Consider the following 16,762-nt stretch of genomic DNA (forward strand, 5'->3'; position numbering starts at 1 on the left):
AAAAAATATTCTTTGCCCCTAATATCTGTGGCTACGTCTAGAAATATCTTTAATAGCAGACAGAACTGGAATGGATCCTCTTGCTATATATGCAGTGCAGTCTGAAACATACACTGCCTGCCTGGCAAGCACTAATATCTATGTAGCTTTAATAGTCCTCAGAAGAACTGTTTATTGAGATGGATATGTGTATAATATATTATGGTATACCCACATTCAGTAAGAACCAAGCAAATCTCTCCTTAGCTCAGAAGCAACTTTCCCTACACTACATGATTCCGGAGCCGACTGGGATGAGCATGGCAGCGCCAGGTCTGATACAACCTGATGACGCTGTGCGGCCAGCCAATCACTGTAATGCCACAACCAACATGGCTGCAGCATTACAGTGTGTGGCAGACAACCCCTGCATTTTCACTGGCTCTCTAAAGAGCGCCAAACATGCAGGGCGGGGACCCGAGCTCCCGCCGAGAAACCCTGGAAATACTCGGCGAGCTCCGAGCAGTGAGATGCTCGAGCGAGCACAGAGTAGAGGAGAGCCTGCTCACTCATCACTACTCTTTACCTCCGCCTGGAGTTGCGTCTTACTCGTCTTGGAGGCACCTGCAGCTTTGGCTCTTGTGCAGCGCAGCTCCTCCTGGAGCCTTCTGAAGGTCTTACTCGCTTCTTCATACTCACAGAGGTGGCTCATGACCCTCGAGCCATAGGTGGACACAACCCCCTCTGTAACCCCAACCTTCTTCAGTGAGATCGGCCTCACCTCCGTGAGCACGCAGCTCTCCTCCGGAAGGACTGCCATCACGCACGCTTGCAGGCTTCTCTTCCATGTCGGAAGCCTTGCGGCTTCTCTGTGTCTCTGCAGACCCGGCGGGGAGTAGAAGCCACATTGCTGCGACTCCTGGTGGAGTTTGTCACCCCCGAGTCCTCTGATGTGCAGGCCGATTGCTGGATTCTCCTCCCCGCCGGCCTGGAACGGGGAACAAAAGCCTGGGACTTGGCTCCATTGCTCATCCCGGGAAACCCACTCCCTCCCTGGGTAGGTGAGAGAGCAGGTCCCCAGGTGGAGAGGTGTTGGTTCTCTGGATCTCAGGAGCACACAGCAGGATCAGTAACAACCACACCCACAATTACCAGAGCGAGCAACAGCTGAGAACTGCAATCACTATTCTGCTGGTGTAGTCATTGTCTACATACATTACATTACTAATCCTGAGTTACATCCTGCATTATACTCCAGAGCTGCACTCACTAATCTGCTGGTGGAGTCACTGTGTACATACTAATTACATTACTGATCCTGGCTTACATCCTATATGATACCCCAGAGCTGCACTCACTATTCTGCAGGTGCAGTCACTGTGTACATACATTACTGATCCTGAGTTACAGCCTTGCATTATGCTCCAGAGCAGCACTCACTATTCTGCTGGTGCAGTCACTGTGTACACACATTACATTACTGATCCTGGTTAACATCCTGTATTATACTCCAGAGCTGCACTCACTATTCTGCTGGTGCAGTCACTGTGTACATACATTACTGATCATGGTTAACATCCTGTATTATATACTCCAGAGCTGCACTCACTATTCTGCTGGTGCAGTCACTGTGTACATACATTACATTACTGATCATGGTTAACATCCTGTATTATACTCCAGAGCTGCACTCACTATTCTGCTGGTGCAGTCACTGTGTACATACATTACATTACTGATCCTGAGTTACATCCTGTATTATACCCCAGAGCTGCACTCACTATTCTGCTGGTGCAGTCACTGTGTACATACATTACATTACTGATCCTGGTTAACATCCTGTATTCTACTCCAGAGCTGCACTCACTATTCTGCTGGTGCAGTCACTGTGTACATACATTACATTACTGATCTTGAGTTACATCCTGTATTATACCCCAGAGCTGAACTCACTTTTCTGCTGGTGAACTCATTATAATGACTTCCTGTATTATACCAGTGTTATCGCCTGACAATATTACACCTGATGTCAGTCATGTCGTGATGGGTGACTGTAGACATCACCCTCTTGCAGCGTGCAGGCAGGTGCCGGTGGGTCAACCACTCTCAGAGAGGAGTCAGTAATTTCTCAGTAAGTACACCAGAGGGCGCTGTATGTTGTGCACATTTTTCACCTTTCCATATATTACACTTTTCCTCTCCCTGTTATAACATCCTGCAATCTCCGTGTAACATGAAGCATATAACACCTGGCTCCAGTGTCCGCAGGCGAAGCGTCACTTTGTGACTGCAGTCATTTCTCTCAATTTACAGCTGACGCTCACCGAACACAGCAGTTATAATTGCAGCACCAAGGAAAAAGAGACTACAACTCCCAGAATGCAACGTGTGTGTAACCTACGAACCAGCAGGGCATGCAGGGAGCTTTCAGTTTTGACGTGTGATGGCGGCAAGTTCATAAGAAATGCAGCCATTCCTCAACCAGTCACAAAGCGAGAGTCTCTGCCAAGAAGGTGACAAAAATCCGGCAAAAGTTGGTGATGGTTGGCGGATGTAGATTCTCCTCGGTGTCGTCATGAGTGTGCCACACAGCAGGGAACGGCGTGGAGATGATATGGAGAACGGGGACACCTGAGCGATAGAGAGGACATGACATGAGTGAGTGAAGGGAGTGATCAGGAGAGAGGAAGAAGTACAGACCTCGCTTCAGGAACGGAACGTGATCGTCCTCCACTGCCCCAAAATACAGGTCAGGTCTGAAGTACGGACTGTCCACACGATGAGCGTCCAGGAGGCCGAGGCCATGAAGCCGCTTTTCTAAGGGCACAAAAAAGGGGAAGCCATCAGACAGAACAAAGGTGAACCACAAATCCAAGCACTCCCAGGACTAACCAATGGTAACGAGCCTCATGAAGTGGCTGCGAGTCTCCGAGAAGTGGCTGAGGACCAGCGGGCCCGGGGCCCCGAGCAGATCCAGCAGAACAAAGAGATCCTGGGAGGACAGGCACAATGTTATCATATAGAGCTCAGCAAGCACGAGCCTGGGTCTGCCCACAAGCACGAGCCTGGTTCTGCCCGCAAGCACGAGCCTGGGTCTTCCTGCAAGAACACTGTTTCCCAAAGGTTTAATGTGCAAATGCTTTAAAATAATAACGGTACATGCTGAACAGATTAAATATGGATGAGAAAATAATGTGCAGTGAAGCATCATAAGCCGAGCCCTCCACCCCCTGAAGATAAGCGCCACAAGCGAGACCCCACCACCCCCAATAACAATCACCACAAGCAGGGCCCCCCCTCACCCCCCGATGACAAGTGTCACAAGCAGGGCCCCACTCCAGAGTACAAGCACCACAAAAGCAGGGCCTCTTACCCCACCCCCACTGAGGACGAGCGCCACAACCAGGGCCCCCTACTCCCGAGAATTAATGCTACAAGCAGGACCCCTCACTCCTGAGGACGAGCGCCAAGGGAGTGCAGTGAGCATGCTCTGTGACATGCGCAGAGGTCAATTTACTGGGATGGAGTTTCTACCTCAGACCTCAATCTCACATGTAAAGGGCTGGCCATTAGCTTGGTTATTTTTGGACTATCCCCCCAATCAGAAGTGAATTATGGGATCCTGCTTTTCGCAGAGGTTGGGACCCTCGCTTTGGGTCTCCTCCCTGGTGGTCAGTCCCCCCTGTGACACTCGTGCTCGGTGTACTCAGGTAATGGAGCATTCTGTACATCACCGGCCACATTTAGCACAGCCTTACGATTGCATCGAGTTTGCTGCCGGCTCCTCCTGGACCGGGCTCATTCTGCAGACGCTGCGCCAAGTGCCGGGCCCCGTACAAGGAATCTGACTCTGTCCAGTCACCAAACGCCTCCTCTCCGTCCAGGAAAAAAAGCTGTAGCGTGATGGGGGATCCCTGCCGAGAGAACAACGCGCTGAGTATATACCACACAACATATAGGACCCCAGTATACAGGAGCTGTATATACAGCATACAGGACCCAATATACAGAGCACAGGACCCAGCATACAGGATCCAGTATACAGCACACAGGACCCAGCATACAGTAGATGTTTAGTGACGATTTTACTGAAGCTTGGAATATTATTTTATCCAACTGCTCGTTGCAATTAATGCAATTAATTGTGAAATATGAGAGCCAGGAGTTGATTGAAATACAAGCAGATCTGAATAAAAATCTCTTATCCTTGAAATCCACTATGTCTGTTGATACATATGAAAATTTTCAGAAGGATTTAAAGGCAAAAATGCTTTCTTTGGAAGATTCTATAGTGGAATTCAAAAAGAAAAAAATTAATAGAGATTTGACTATTCAAATAACCAAGTTTATGAATGGGGACGGTGGGAGAGACCTTTACAGTCTCCTAAATTCATCTTAAAGAAACGCACTTGCACTTTCTCAAATGCCTCTCGTCAGAATCAAGTCACGTTTTCCTCTTCTGATTTGGAGTCATCAGACACATCTGTGGATCCACCATTTGATCTCTCAAGTGATAATCGCACCAAAGTGAATAAGTCTCAGTCCAATTATTATAGGAAACCTCGTAGGCTTAATGCCGTCTCAAAAAATGGACAAGAAGGGGGGGCAGGAAACACAACAGACACTCCCGCCTTTCTAAAGAATCAATTGAGTTCTCAGAAAATGAATCACTAGATGTTGTCAATCTCTAATCATTCTCTTTGTCTCCACCTGAAGTGAAATTGTTATCCAGAGGTCTGAATTTCGTTCCAACTAATTTAAATCTGGATGTCTTCTCAACTTTAAAAGACATTAATAAATTTATGAGAGATCTCACTATTAAAAGACACTTTTTTTCGGACAGTGACTCTCAGGATGTACATGCGATTCCTTTGGACAATCAATTTTTGGGAAATAATTTTTTGGAGCAAACTTGCTTGTTGAGTCTATCTGATATGGAGACTCCTAGCACGTCTGTTGATGCATTAACCTCTTATTTTCCTTTTAGGTTAAAAAACCCACAGTTTTATCCCATCCAGGCTAGAACCAATGAGATGGAAAAATTTCAGGAATGTGTTGAAAACGATATTAAAAAGTTGTCAAATAATTCTAACAATGATTTACATGGATTTAATCTTACATCTGCTGAGAGAAAAGCTTTGAAGGATTTGAAATCTAACCCTGATATCATGATCAAAATGTCTGATAAAGGGGCTCGGTTGTGATTATGAATTCAGGTGATTATCTTACAGCAGTGAACGAGATGATCTCTAAAGGTACTGTCACACTTAGCGATGCGCCAGCGATCCCGACCAGCGATATGACGCGGTCAGGATCGCTGGTGCATCGCTAAGTGGTTGCTAGTGAGCTGCCACACAGGCAGATCTCACCAGAGACATTGCTGGGGACGGGGGTCGCTACTTACCTGTCACACTAGGCGATCCTGACGTCCTCCCGCCCGGCTCCACGCTCGTCTCTCCACAGGAAGCGCAGCAGGAAGCTGACGATGAGAAACGTTCCAGGACGTTCTCGCGCGATCAGCGATAACCAGCGGGGGAGCCGGTCGGAGGTAAGTATCAGACACAGCGATGTCGCTAGCAATATCGCTATAACGTCACAAGTTCCTTTTCTCAGCAGATGTAAATCAATCATTGATGACGGGGTTAAACAAGGTTTTTTTTTACTAAAAAACAATCAGAATATCTTTTGATTGACAATCCTGTCATTCCAATTTTACATGCACTACCGAAAACTCATAAGAATGAATTCCCCCACCATGCGCCCAATAGTGGCAGGCATAGGTTCAATGAATGAACGTCTGGGTCAGTGGCTGGATTCGGTTCTCCAGTCTCTAGTGCATCGTATTCCAGGGTTTGTAAAAGATACAAAAGACGTCTTAGGTATTTTTCACAATGTTTTATGGCACACCAATTGGACATGGCTTACATGTGACGTAGTTTCCCTATACACATACATTCCCCATAACATTGCAATTTCAGCAGTACGTTATCATCTATGCAAATATAGTTCATATTGCATGGAATTACAGAACTACATTGTTGCGGTGTTACAATTTTTGTTGTCCCACAATTATTTTCTATTCATTGAGAAATTCTATTTACAGAATAGTGGTGTGTCGATGGGGGCTAAATTTTCCCCTTCGGTCGCTAACTTGGTGATGGCATGGTGGGAGGAGCTGTTTATCTTTGACGTAAATAATCCTTTTTTGGAAAATATTGAATGGTATATAAGATACATAGATGACCTGCTCATCATATGGAAGGGTGACATCTGCCTCATTCCTCTTTTCATTGATTACATTAATGTTAATCAATTTAATTTGAAATTCACACATAGTTTTGATACGTCTACAATTTGTTTTTTAGATCTTTGTCTAACTGGAATACCGCAACGATGCATTTCTTCCTCTACACATCGCAAAAAGGTTGCTGGCAATACAATCTTGCATGCACATTCTTTTCACCCCGCTCATACAATCAAAGCGATTCCTGTGGGTGAATTAATTAGAGTGAAGAGAAATTGTAGTGAAACTTCGTCCTACAACAGGGAGTTCATCTCTATAAAAAAAATCGTTTAAATAAACGTGGTTATCCAAACTGGACAATAAATAGAGCAGCTAATATTCGTAAATAACAAAACAAGGGAAATATTACTAAAACCGAATTGTCATAATAAAAACAGAACTCAACAAAATGATAGTCCCACACTGGTTCTTACCTATAGTCCATATTTTAAAGAAATTCGTAAAATAATCAATAATAATTTACATTTGCTTCACAATGATAATATTATTGACCAGTTACTAAAAAAATGGGATTAGGATCGTCTCCAGCTTATATAGTACAAACAAAAGTAAAAATAAAAATTGGTTATCAGTGATGGGTTATCACAGATGCGGTCAGTCTCCCTGCAAAACGTGCACCCTTTCATTTAAAACCTTATCCTTTTTCGATTCCTCAAATAACAAAGAATATAAGATAATTTTCTGAACTGTAATTCAAACTTTGTTGTTTATATTGTGGAATGTACACATTGTGATTTAAAATATGTGGGTTCGACCATTCGCAGATTAAAGGATAGGATTCGGGAGCACCTATGTGACATTGTTCAGCCCACAACCCGCAATATATCCAATGTATCTAAGCACTTTGTGTCCATTCATAATAGGGATCTTTCATTTATTAAAATGTATGCTATTGAACAGATTAAAAGAAGAATTAGAGGTGGAAATAGAGAAAAACTATTAAGGGACAGAGAGGCATTTTGGATTTACCTCCTTGATACACAAACACCTATGGGTATGAATTTGAGGAAAGAGTTTATGCTTTATTATTAATCATATTCATACAGAGATTTTTTTTGTTGTGGATGTGATATATCATTTTAATGTCATGTATATTTCACTCACATTTGTTTTTGTTTTTTTCCTTTTTGTTTGTTGTTTGATTGTGTCTATTTTAAATAATTATGTGCACCTTCTTGATATCCTGCTGCAATAGCTCTTTGGGGTTATTCTGAGACTAAGAGTGCACAGCGCTCGAAACGCGTACAGAACCTCCTGGGCACTCTCTGTGCGGCTATCCCATATCAGGGAAAAAACCCGCAATGATGACCATAGCAGCCATGCTTGTATTTTAATGTGACAAATAAAGAAAACTTTGGATTTTACTCCTTGAGCTGGACTTCTCCTTCTCTGTGATACAGCATACAGTACCCAGCATACAGGACCCAGCATAAGGCGCACAGGACCCAGCATACAGTACCCAGCATACAGGACTCAGCATACAGCAAACAGGACCCAGTATACAGTGCTCTGATTCAGGAGATGATGGTGCAGTTGCTGCTCTCACCTTTTCCTTCAGGTCTCTCAGCCGCGTGTCCAGTGCAGTCACCGCCTCCAGTATTAGAGAACAGGGCACAGCTGAGTCAGTGGCGCCAACAAATGGCCGCCCCCTCCTGTCCACAGGAAACCATTTGGAGTCCAGGTGACAGGCAAACACCAGGCGGCGTTGAGCTCCAGGATCCAGGGTTGCGACAATGCTTCCAAAAGGCAGAGACCCCCGGGGGGTCAGAGCATTAAAGAGATCCAATTCTACCGTCCACTGAGCAGTCAGCGAGTGCAGGTGACCGGAGATGAGCTGTGACCAAAAGAAAGAGTCAATGATCACAAGAGTCACCAATGGTGGCAGCATACGGCGGCCGGTCGGGCTCTTACCTCCCTCACTAGCCGGTTCCCGGGGCTCCCAGGAGATCGCTCAATCAGCATTGGCCTTAGGAATGACGACCACAAGCGCTGGATACTGACCGCAGCCACCAGCTCCTGCAGCTGCGCGGAGGTCGGAGACTTAGGGCGAATCTGAAGAAGAGACATCCCACATCATCAACCGTGCTGTTTCTCTGTGCCGGCCCACACGAGGACCCGTCGCTCCCCTTCCCCCTCGGGACGCCCCGCGAGGAACCTTCACTCCCCTTCCCCCTCGGGATGCCCAGCGAGGACCCGCCGCTCCCCTTCCCCCTCGGGACGCCCCGCGAGGAACCTTCGCTCTCCTTCCCCCTCAGGACGCCCAGCGAGGAACCTTCGCTCTCCTTCCCCCTCAGGACGCCCAGCGAGGACCCGTCGCTCCCCTTCCCCCTCGGGACGCCCCGCGAGGAACCTTCGCTCTCCTTCCCCCTCGGGATGCCCAGCGAGGACCCGCCGCTCCCCTTCCCCCTCGGGATGCCCCGCGAGGAACCTTCGCTCCCCTTCCCCCTCGGGACGCCCCGCGAGGAACCTTCGCTCCCCTTCCCCCTCGGGACGCCCCGCGAGGAACCTTCGCTCCCCTTCCCCCTCGGGACGCCCAGCAAGGACCCGTCGCTCCCCTTCCCCCTCGGGACGCCCAGCGAGGACCCGTCGCTCCCCTTCCCCCTCAGGACGGCCCACACGAGGACCCGTCGCTCCCCTTCCCCCTCAGGACGGCCCACACGAGGACCCGTCGCTCCCCTTCCCCCTCGGGACGCCCAGCGAGGACCCGTCGCTCCCCTTCCCCCTCAGGACGGCCCACACGAGGACCCGTCGCTCCCCTTCCCCCTCGGGACGCCCAGCGAGGACCCGTCGCTCCCCTTCCCCCTCAGGACGGCCCACACGAGGACCCGTCGCTCCCCTTCCCCCTCAGGACGGCCCACACGAGGACCCGTCGCTCCCCTTCCCCCTCGAGACGCCCCGCGAGGACCCATCGCTCCCCTTCCCCCCCCTTAGGACACCCCGCGAGGACCCGTCGCTCCCCTCCCCCCCCCTTAGGACACCCCGCGAGGACCCGTCGCTCCCCTCCCCCCCTCCCCGTCAGGACGCCCCACGAGATCCCGTCGCTCCTCTTCCCCCTCAGGACGCCCCACGTGGACCCATCCTCCCCCTCTGGTCTCAGGAGTTAATATGCGCATCCCTCGCTGTGGCCCTTGCCGTCACCTGTTGCCCTCTTCGGGCTTCTCCCTCCTTTTCATGTTTCCCGCTCCCGGCTTCCCACAGTAGTATGCCGGCACCAATAAGCACCCCCAGCCCGAGCACCAACAGGGCGCGCAGCTTCGGGCTCCAGGCACCGCTGGAGGGGCCCCCGGGGCTCTTGTAGATACGAGCAGCGCGGCGTGAACACATCGATGAAAAGCATGACTGGCGACACCGCAACCAATGAGAGCGCAGAGGGTCCAAGCACAGCCAATCAACAGCAGGGGGAGGAGTCAGCAGGCAGGAGCCGCAGACACCTGGCCACATTCCGCCAAGCAACGCACAAGGGTGGAGCCTGGCAGTGCTAGTGTGGGGGCGGGGGTAATTATTACTGCGGCAGGGACCAATCAGAAGTGAGGGGCGGGATCTGTACTGACAGCTCATGCGCTCTCATTGGTGTTCAGGCGCTTGTTGTCGCTAAGTAACAGCAGTCGCCATATCTGCCGAGGGGTCTCCGTTACCGGACGAGGTGAAAGTTATAAAGTCACCGGATTATAAAGCCTCGAATAACGCAGGCTGTGACAGCGGGGGAGGGGTTGACGTTGGCCACGCCCTGTCAACGAGGCGGGGCTAAGCTCTATATAACGACACTTGTTTTTCCCATTTCTGTCTCTGCTACACAACAAGCAGTTAATCGCTGCCCAGCTCATGACTGGGAGCCTCTTGGGGAGAGCCGCCGGAGGGTGCAGCATGGTGGACATCCACTGGACCAGGTGCACATCCTGGGATTTCTGCCAAAAGTCCCAATACTTTTCTTATGGACAGCTCTTACAGTCAAAATCTCCAGAACCGTAAAAGCCATACAACTGGACGCTGTTGGTCGGGGTCCGAAATGTTCAGATCAGGTGTTGCGTCAGAGCCGCCATTATGGCAGCAAGAAGAATGGGGGAACCGCACACTGTGACGAACCCTCCTCTGTGCGAGCAGGACCGGTCAGGGGAGGATGTCAGCCTGTGAATGCAATCAATATTCACATTCACTGACACCGGGCAGAAATCTATAGTGGGGTCTTATGCAGTGACCCCTGACCCTGCGGATCCACTCTGGATCGTCCTGATCAGCAGACGCATAATAGCAAGCACCAGCTACATACTACGAGGCTGTCATTATGTATCAGGACAATCCTCAGCGCTGAACGCCACTCGCTATCATGTACGATCCCCCTCCCCTATGAACAGAATTATCCCATTCACTTCCAAGAAGCCGAGATCTTGGAACAGAGCGTTACTGATTTCAGACCAGCCCCATAGTGCGAATGTCACTCACCAGTGCCCGCGTGCAGGAGTCGGACATGTGGCTTACCCCGTTCCACCCCCCCCACCCGAGCAGCGGGGGCCAGTCTTATGATACTCTTCCCCTCAGCCTCCAATCATGCCTCAATCACACCTATCCTCAAAAAGCCCTCTCTTGACCCATCCTCTGTATCTAGCTATCGCCCTATATCACTTCTCCCCTATGCCTCAAAATTACTGGAACAACATGTCCATCTTGAACTGTCCTCCCACCTCTCCTCCTGCTCCCTCTTCGACCGCATCACTCCACTGAAACTGCCCTAACTAAAGTCATTAACGACCTACTAACTGCCAAGAGCAAGCGACACTGCTCTGTCCTCCTCCTCCTGGACCTGTCCTCTGTCTTTGACACAGTGGACCATTCCTTCTTGTTACAGACCCTCTCATCTCTGGGCATCACAGATTTGGCCCTATCCTGGATCTCGTCATATCTAACAGACCAGACATTCAGTGTCTCCCTCTCCCACACCGCCTCCTCACCTCGCCCCGTCTGTCGGTGTTCTCCAAGGTTCAGTTCTAGGTCCCCTGCGCTTCTCCATCCACACCTTCGGCCTCGGACAGCTCATAGAATCCCACGGTTTGCAGTATCACCTTTACGCCGATGACACCAGATCTACCTATCTGGACCTGACCTCGCCTCCTTACTGACTGAATTCCCACAATGTCTGTCTGCTATTTCAGCCTTCTTTTCTTCTCGCTTTCTAAAACTGAACATGGACAAAACAGAATTCATCATATTTCCCCCATCTCACTCTACCCCTCCACCAGACCTATTCATCAATGTCAATGGCTGGTGGCTTTCCCAAGTCCCGCACGCTCGGTGCCTTGGGGTGATCCTCGACTCTACCCGATCTTTCAAGCCACATATCCAAGCCCTCGCCTCCTCCAACTCAAAAATATTTCCCGGATCCATACATTCCTTGACCAAGAAACCGCAAAAACACTAGTCCATGCCCTCATCTCCCGCCTCGACTACTGCAACCTACTACTTTCTGGCCTCCCCTCTAGCACCACTCCAATCTATTCTAAACTCTGCTGCCCGACTAATCCACCTGTCTCCCCGTTATTCCCCGACCTCTCCTCTCTGCCAAGCTTTTCACTGGCTTCCTATTGTCCAGAGGCTCCAGTTCAAAGACCTATTACATACAAGGTCTCCTGGTACTTACCTATACGCAACCTTCTATCTTCTCAAGATCTCCTTCTCTACTCCTCTCATTTCTTCTTCCCACAACCGCATACAAGACTTCTCCCGTACTTCCCCCATACCCTGGAACTCTCTACCCCAACACATCAGACTTTCACCTACCACGGAAACCTTCAAAAAGGAACCTGAAGACCCACCTCTTCCGGAAAGCCTACAACCTGCAGTGATCCTCAGTCTACTGAACCGCCGCACGACCAGCTCTACCCTCTCCTACTGTATCCTCACCCATCCGCTGTAGATTGAGCCCTCGCGGGCAGGGTCCTCTCTCCTTCTGTACTTGTGTGTGCCTTGTATTGCTCATGTTTATTGTGCAAGTCTTGTATACCCCTTTTTTTACATGTATATGGTGCTATAAAAATGAATAATAATACACAAGCTCCCTTGCACAGATCGGCCTCTCGATGAGGTCACTGCCACTTCACACTCCAAAACTTCAGCCAGACTTGTGAAGGTACTGAGCCGTTTGTGCTGGCGCTGACCCTGTGGATATGGGCATCCACCTCGCCAGGCTGCAGTCCCCCAGCTGATACTCATCCACATTTTTACACCGTCCACGATTTTAGGAAGTTTAGGAGGACAAACAATATGGCCATCACAGCGGCACAGGTGGGTGGTGTAGTCACAGCTCCTGGTCGTGTGTTGGAAGTCACTCACCCCCAGTGTGACCCAATTTATGGAGGAGACTTTCCCTATTCCTTCTCCAGCACTCTGTGCCACTGGATGACTGTGCAGTGCAGGTTGTCGGTTGGTCTCCACAGTACAACTCAGAAACACCACAGCACTTCATAAATAATCCCTTTAATTCAAACACTCAGTCACATCCCCCCTGACTTCACCTCCCCTCGTCCCCTCCCTTTAACCCGAGTCCCTTCTCCCGGAAGCACCCAGTTATTGTCATGAAGGCCCAGCTGGCAGCCGGGAGCTGCACGATCAGGCCGGCGGCAGCACATCCAGTAGGAGCGTCCGTAGGGCAGGTCGTGGTGGTAAGGCTTGGGGTGCCAACGGCACATGGACACATCGCCACGTTTGTAAATCCGTTTACATTGTTTGCAGGGGTCTTCCCGATAGAGGGGGTGCTGGCTCCAGCGAGAGTCACAGGGCCGCACCCCATAGTCTTCAATCAACGCCCGGAAGCGCCGACACGTGCACTTTATGGCAGCCAATGACTGCGTGGACAAGTAGCTGAAGATTGCCAGGAGGACGTGGTCCGGTAACGACGGGAGGTAAAGCCGAGGCTGGAGAAGACGCTGAACTTGGAAACGGATCTCCAGGAAGTCATGGGAGACATGGCGGTAGAGGCGGCAAAGAGGAGGGACAGGCGGCGGTGGAGGGGGTGGGGGTGGAGGAGCAGCAGAGAGACAAGGGAAGAAGAGCTGTCCAGGGAGTGGTTCTGTCTCATCCGCCTCCCCTCCATAAAAGACACAACGGTCAACAGCCCCGGTCAGCACCAGGTCTACGTGGAAGCCAGACTCAGACGACGACACCTGAGCCTCCTCCACACTCTCCGCTTGCTGTGACTCCATCTTTTCCAGCAGGACACAGACGCGGTGCGGCTCCGGACTAAGCAGCTGGTACAGGTCACACGTGATGGGGTCTCCAGGCCTCTCGGCCACACGGAAGGCAATGCGGACTTCTCTCTCTGCCTGTTCGGCCTCGTACTGGGCCACGGCCTCGGCCACACTGCGGCAGTGACCCTCTGCCCCATCATCTTCAGAGGACGTCACCAGGACCAGAGGGGGTCTGGCTGGGGCAGCTTCGGCACCTCGGCCCTCCGCACGAGCCACCATCTCAGCTACAGAGGGAGGAGCTTCTAGATCAACAGCATGCCGACGTCTCTTTGCCCTGGAGCTGCCCCATGCGCTCCATCGACCTTTGACTTTAGCCCCTCCAGGGCGGGGGGACGAGCAGCTCCCCGCACACTGATAAGCCACAAAGAAGGCCACTTTCTCCTTGGTGTTTCCGGGCTTGATAACGTACCACGTATCCAAGAGGACACGATCATCGCCGCTCCTCGGGCACTCAGCGCTCTCCGGGGGAGGGGCCTTCTCCTCCGCAGCCCCCGCACTGTCACCGCTCTCTGCTGAAGTGCAGCTCATAGAATAAGCACCAAAGGGACTTGGACTCCACAGGTGAAGAGGAGATGGCAGCCGGGGATCCATGACGTCAAATCTGCAAACAGAACAGTTAGGATGAGTTAGGGCAATGATGGGAGGGATGGTGGATCACAGATCCCAGCATGCTCTAAGATCAGGTTAATGATGGGAGTGATGGTGGATCACAGATCCCAGCATGCTCTAAGATCAGGACAATGATGAGAGGGAAGGTGGATCACAGATACCAGCATGCTCTTTGGTCAGGTTAATGATGAGAGTGATGGTGGATCACAGATCGCAGCATGCTCTGAGGTCAGGTTAATGATGGAGGTGATGGTGGATCACATATCTCAGACTGCTCTATGGTCAGGTTAATGTTGGGGGTGATGGTGGATCACATATACCAGCATGTTCTGAGGTCAGGTTACTGATGGGAGTGATGGTGGATCACATATCCCTGCATGCTCTGTGGTCAGGTTACTGATGGGAGTGATGGTGGATCACATATACCAGCATGTTCTGAGGTCAGGTTAATGTTGGGGGTGATGGTGGATCACATATACCAGCATGTTCTGAGGTCAGGTTAATGTTGGGGGTGATGGTGGATCACATATACCAGCATGTTCTGAGGTCAGGTTAATGTTGGGGGTGATGGTGGATCACATATACCAGCATGTTCTGAGGTCAGGTTAATGTTGGGGGTGATGGTGGATCACATATCCCTGCATGCTCTGTGGTCAGGTTACTGATGGGAGTGATGGTGGATCACATATCCCTGCATGCTCTGTGGTCAGGTTACTGATGGGAGTGATGGTGGATCACATATCCCTGCATGCTCTGTGGTCAGGTTACTGATGGGAGTGATGGTGGATCACATATACCAGTATGTTCTGAGGTCAGGTTAATGTTGGGGGTGATGGTGGATCACATATCCCTGCATGCTCTGAGGTCAGGTTAATGTTGGGGGTGATGGTGGATCACATATACCAGCATGTTCTGAGGTCAGGTTAATGTTGGGGGTGATGGTGGATCACATATCCCTGCATGCTCTGTGGTCAGGTTACTGATGGGAGTGATGGAGGATCACATATCCCAGCATCCTCTATGGTCAGGACAATGAAGGGGGTGATGGTGGATCACATATCCCAGCATGCTCTACCCCGGGCACCAGGCCCCAGTGACCGGAGGCCCGGGACATCAGTCACCTGACAGGGGGACCCCACTATGGGAATAAAGGTCACAGTCCCGAGGATCAGGATCACACAGCGGCCCTCGCCTGCCCCCTGCCCGGGTAATGGACGACACCTGTCTCACCTGCCGCCTGCTGCTGATCATGACCCTGCGCTCCAAGGATTAATACTCCGGGAAGCATCCGTTGCCGGGCTTTCCCTCCGGTGACCCGGGTCTCGCCCGCTGACTCCCCGGACACCCGAGGAGCTGTCACTCAGGGAGGGGAGTCACCTGACCTCTTAAAGGGACAGTCTCTTTCTGGCTCCCACGCTGAGTGCACTCCCGTGACAGACAGCAACAGGAGGAGCGAGCAACCAATCAGCGGCCGTGGATCCGGGCATCTCCTTATATGGAAACTCCCCGGCTGGGTTAGGGTTCGTGGTGAAAGCGCAACAGCCTGAGAGATCCGTCGGGCCGCCATGCTGACCAGAGGCCTCGCTCTGCGGCTGCAGGAACATCGTGCAGGTCCCTAAAGTCAGACGCTACATTGCGGCCTCCGCCCCCAGTAATAACAGGAGGGCGGGGCTTGTGGAATGTCAGGTTGTTACATTGTATCTCTGATAATCCCCGCCCCCAAGTAATGAGACACGAACAGAACTATGACGTCATGTTACAGCGGATTACTATCATCAGGCACCTGTTCCTCACTGTCTGCGACCACCAGAACACTGCCCGGTATATAACAGTGTATGGAAAAAAGTATGTGCCCCCTCCACATCCAACAGGCAGGAGTCAGACCATGGGCAAAAAGTAGAATTGGGGTCCAAAACGTCGACCTATTGCCCCGTCACCCCCAAACATTTGTGGCGCATTTACACAAGGCGAATCCAGAATGTCACAATCCAGTTGGCAGCACTTGTTTACCGATCCATTAACATGACGGGACAGAAGTGATGACCCGGAGCCCTGACAGCACATCATCCCGTCTGTCCGGGATCACAAGAGACAGAAGGATCCGCACAAGCCTCATACACAGAGGGTCTGGGATCAGCTCTCCACGATGTGCGCCCAACCTCATGCCAGATCTTCCACAACCTGTGTACAAGTGATGAGAAGAAGTGATACAGAAACGATGTATATCTTTGTACCGTGTTAGCCAGTAGATAGAAATATATTCAGGATTGAGAGTCCTCAGTAGTTGATACCTTTTAATGGCTAACTGAAAAGATGGTAATACATTGCAAGCTTTCCAGACTACTCAGCTCTCGTCATCAGGCATTTACTAATACAAAGTCTGAAGAATCACATTTATACACAACACAGAAAAAATGCAATAGATGAGACAAGTGACGTGAAGCAGAATTATCGTTATGGGAGAGGGAGAAACATAAATATTGGACCAGTTCATAGATAAGGAGTGTGAAAATTGTATTGTCCTGTGTTTGAAGTCTAGTCCATGATTTTGATGTCCACAGGAGGTCTGAAGAGCACATTCTTTAGTTGATGTAGAAGTGAGTGTGTCAAAGGTTTTTATAAGTTTATACTT

General features: G+C 50.5%; 2 protein-coding genes across 2 annotated transcripts; both read right to left on the reverse strand.

Annotated features, from left to right (window-relative positions):
- Window positions 1-2,132: 2,132 nt before the first annotated feature.
- On the reverse strand, window positions 2,133-9,746 carry QPCTL (glutaminyl-peptide cyclotransferase like). The gene is made up of 7 exons (XM_073561196.1): window positions 9,422-9,746; window positions 8,195-8,335; window positions 7,830-8,117; window positions 3,738-3,893; window positions 2,872-2,971; window positions 2,680-2,796; window positions 2,133-2,610 (listed from the first exon to the last, which is right to left on the reverse strand). Exons 1-7 carry the CDS (start codon window positions 9,722-9,724, stop codon window positions 2,465-2,467), a joined length of 1,251 nt encoding a protein of 416 aa, XP_073417297.1. The 5' UTR covers window positions 9,725-9,746; the 3' UTR covers window positions 2,133-2,464.
- Window positions 9,747-12,735: 2,989 nt separating this feature from the next.
- FBXO46 (F-box protein 46) lies at window positions 12,736-15,609 on the reverse strand. The gene is made up of 2 exons (XM_073561197.1): window positions 15,361-15,609; window positions 12,736-14,122 (listed from the first exon to the last, which is right to left on the reverse strand). The coding sequence occupies exon 2, from the start codon at window positions 14,110-14,112 to the stop codon at window positions 12,769-12,771; it is 1,344 nt and encodes a 447-aa protein (XP_073417298.1). The 5' UTR covers window positions 14,113-14,122; window positions 15,361-15,609; the 3' UTR covers window positions 12,736-12,768.
- Window positions 15,610-16,762: the final 1,153 nt, after the last annotated feature.

Source organism: Dendrobates tinctorius, unplaced genomic scaffold (genome assembly GCF_039654945.1).
Source record: "Dendrobates tinctorius isolate UK_male_01 unplaced genomic scaffold, ASM3965494v1 ptg000315l, whole genome shotgun sequence".
NCBI classification, from domain to species: domain Eukaryota; kingdom Metazoa; phylum Chordata; class Amphibia; order Anura; family Dendrobatidae; genus Dendrobates; species Dendrobates tinctorius.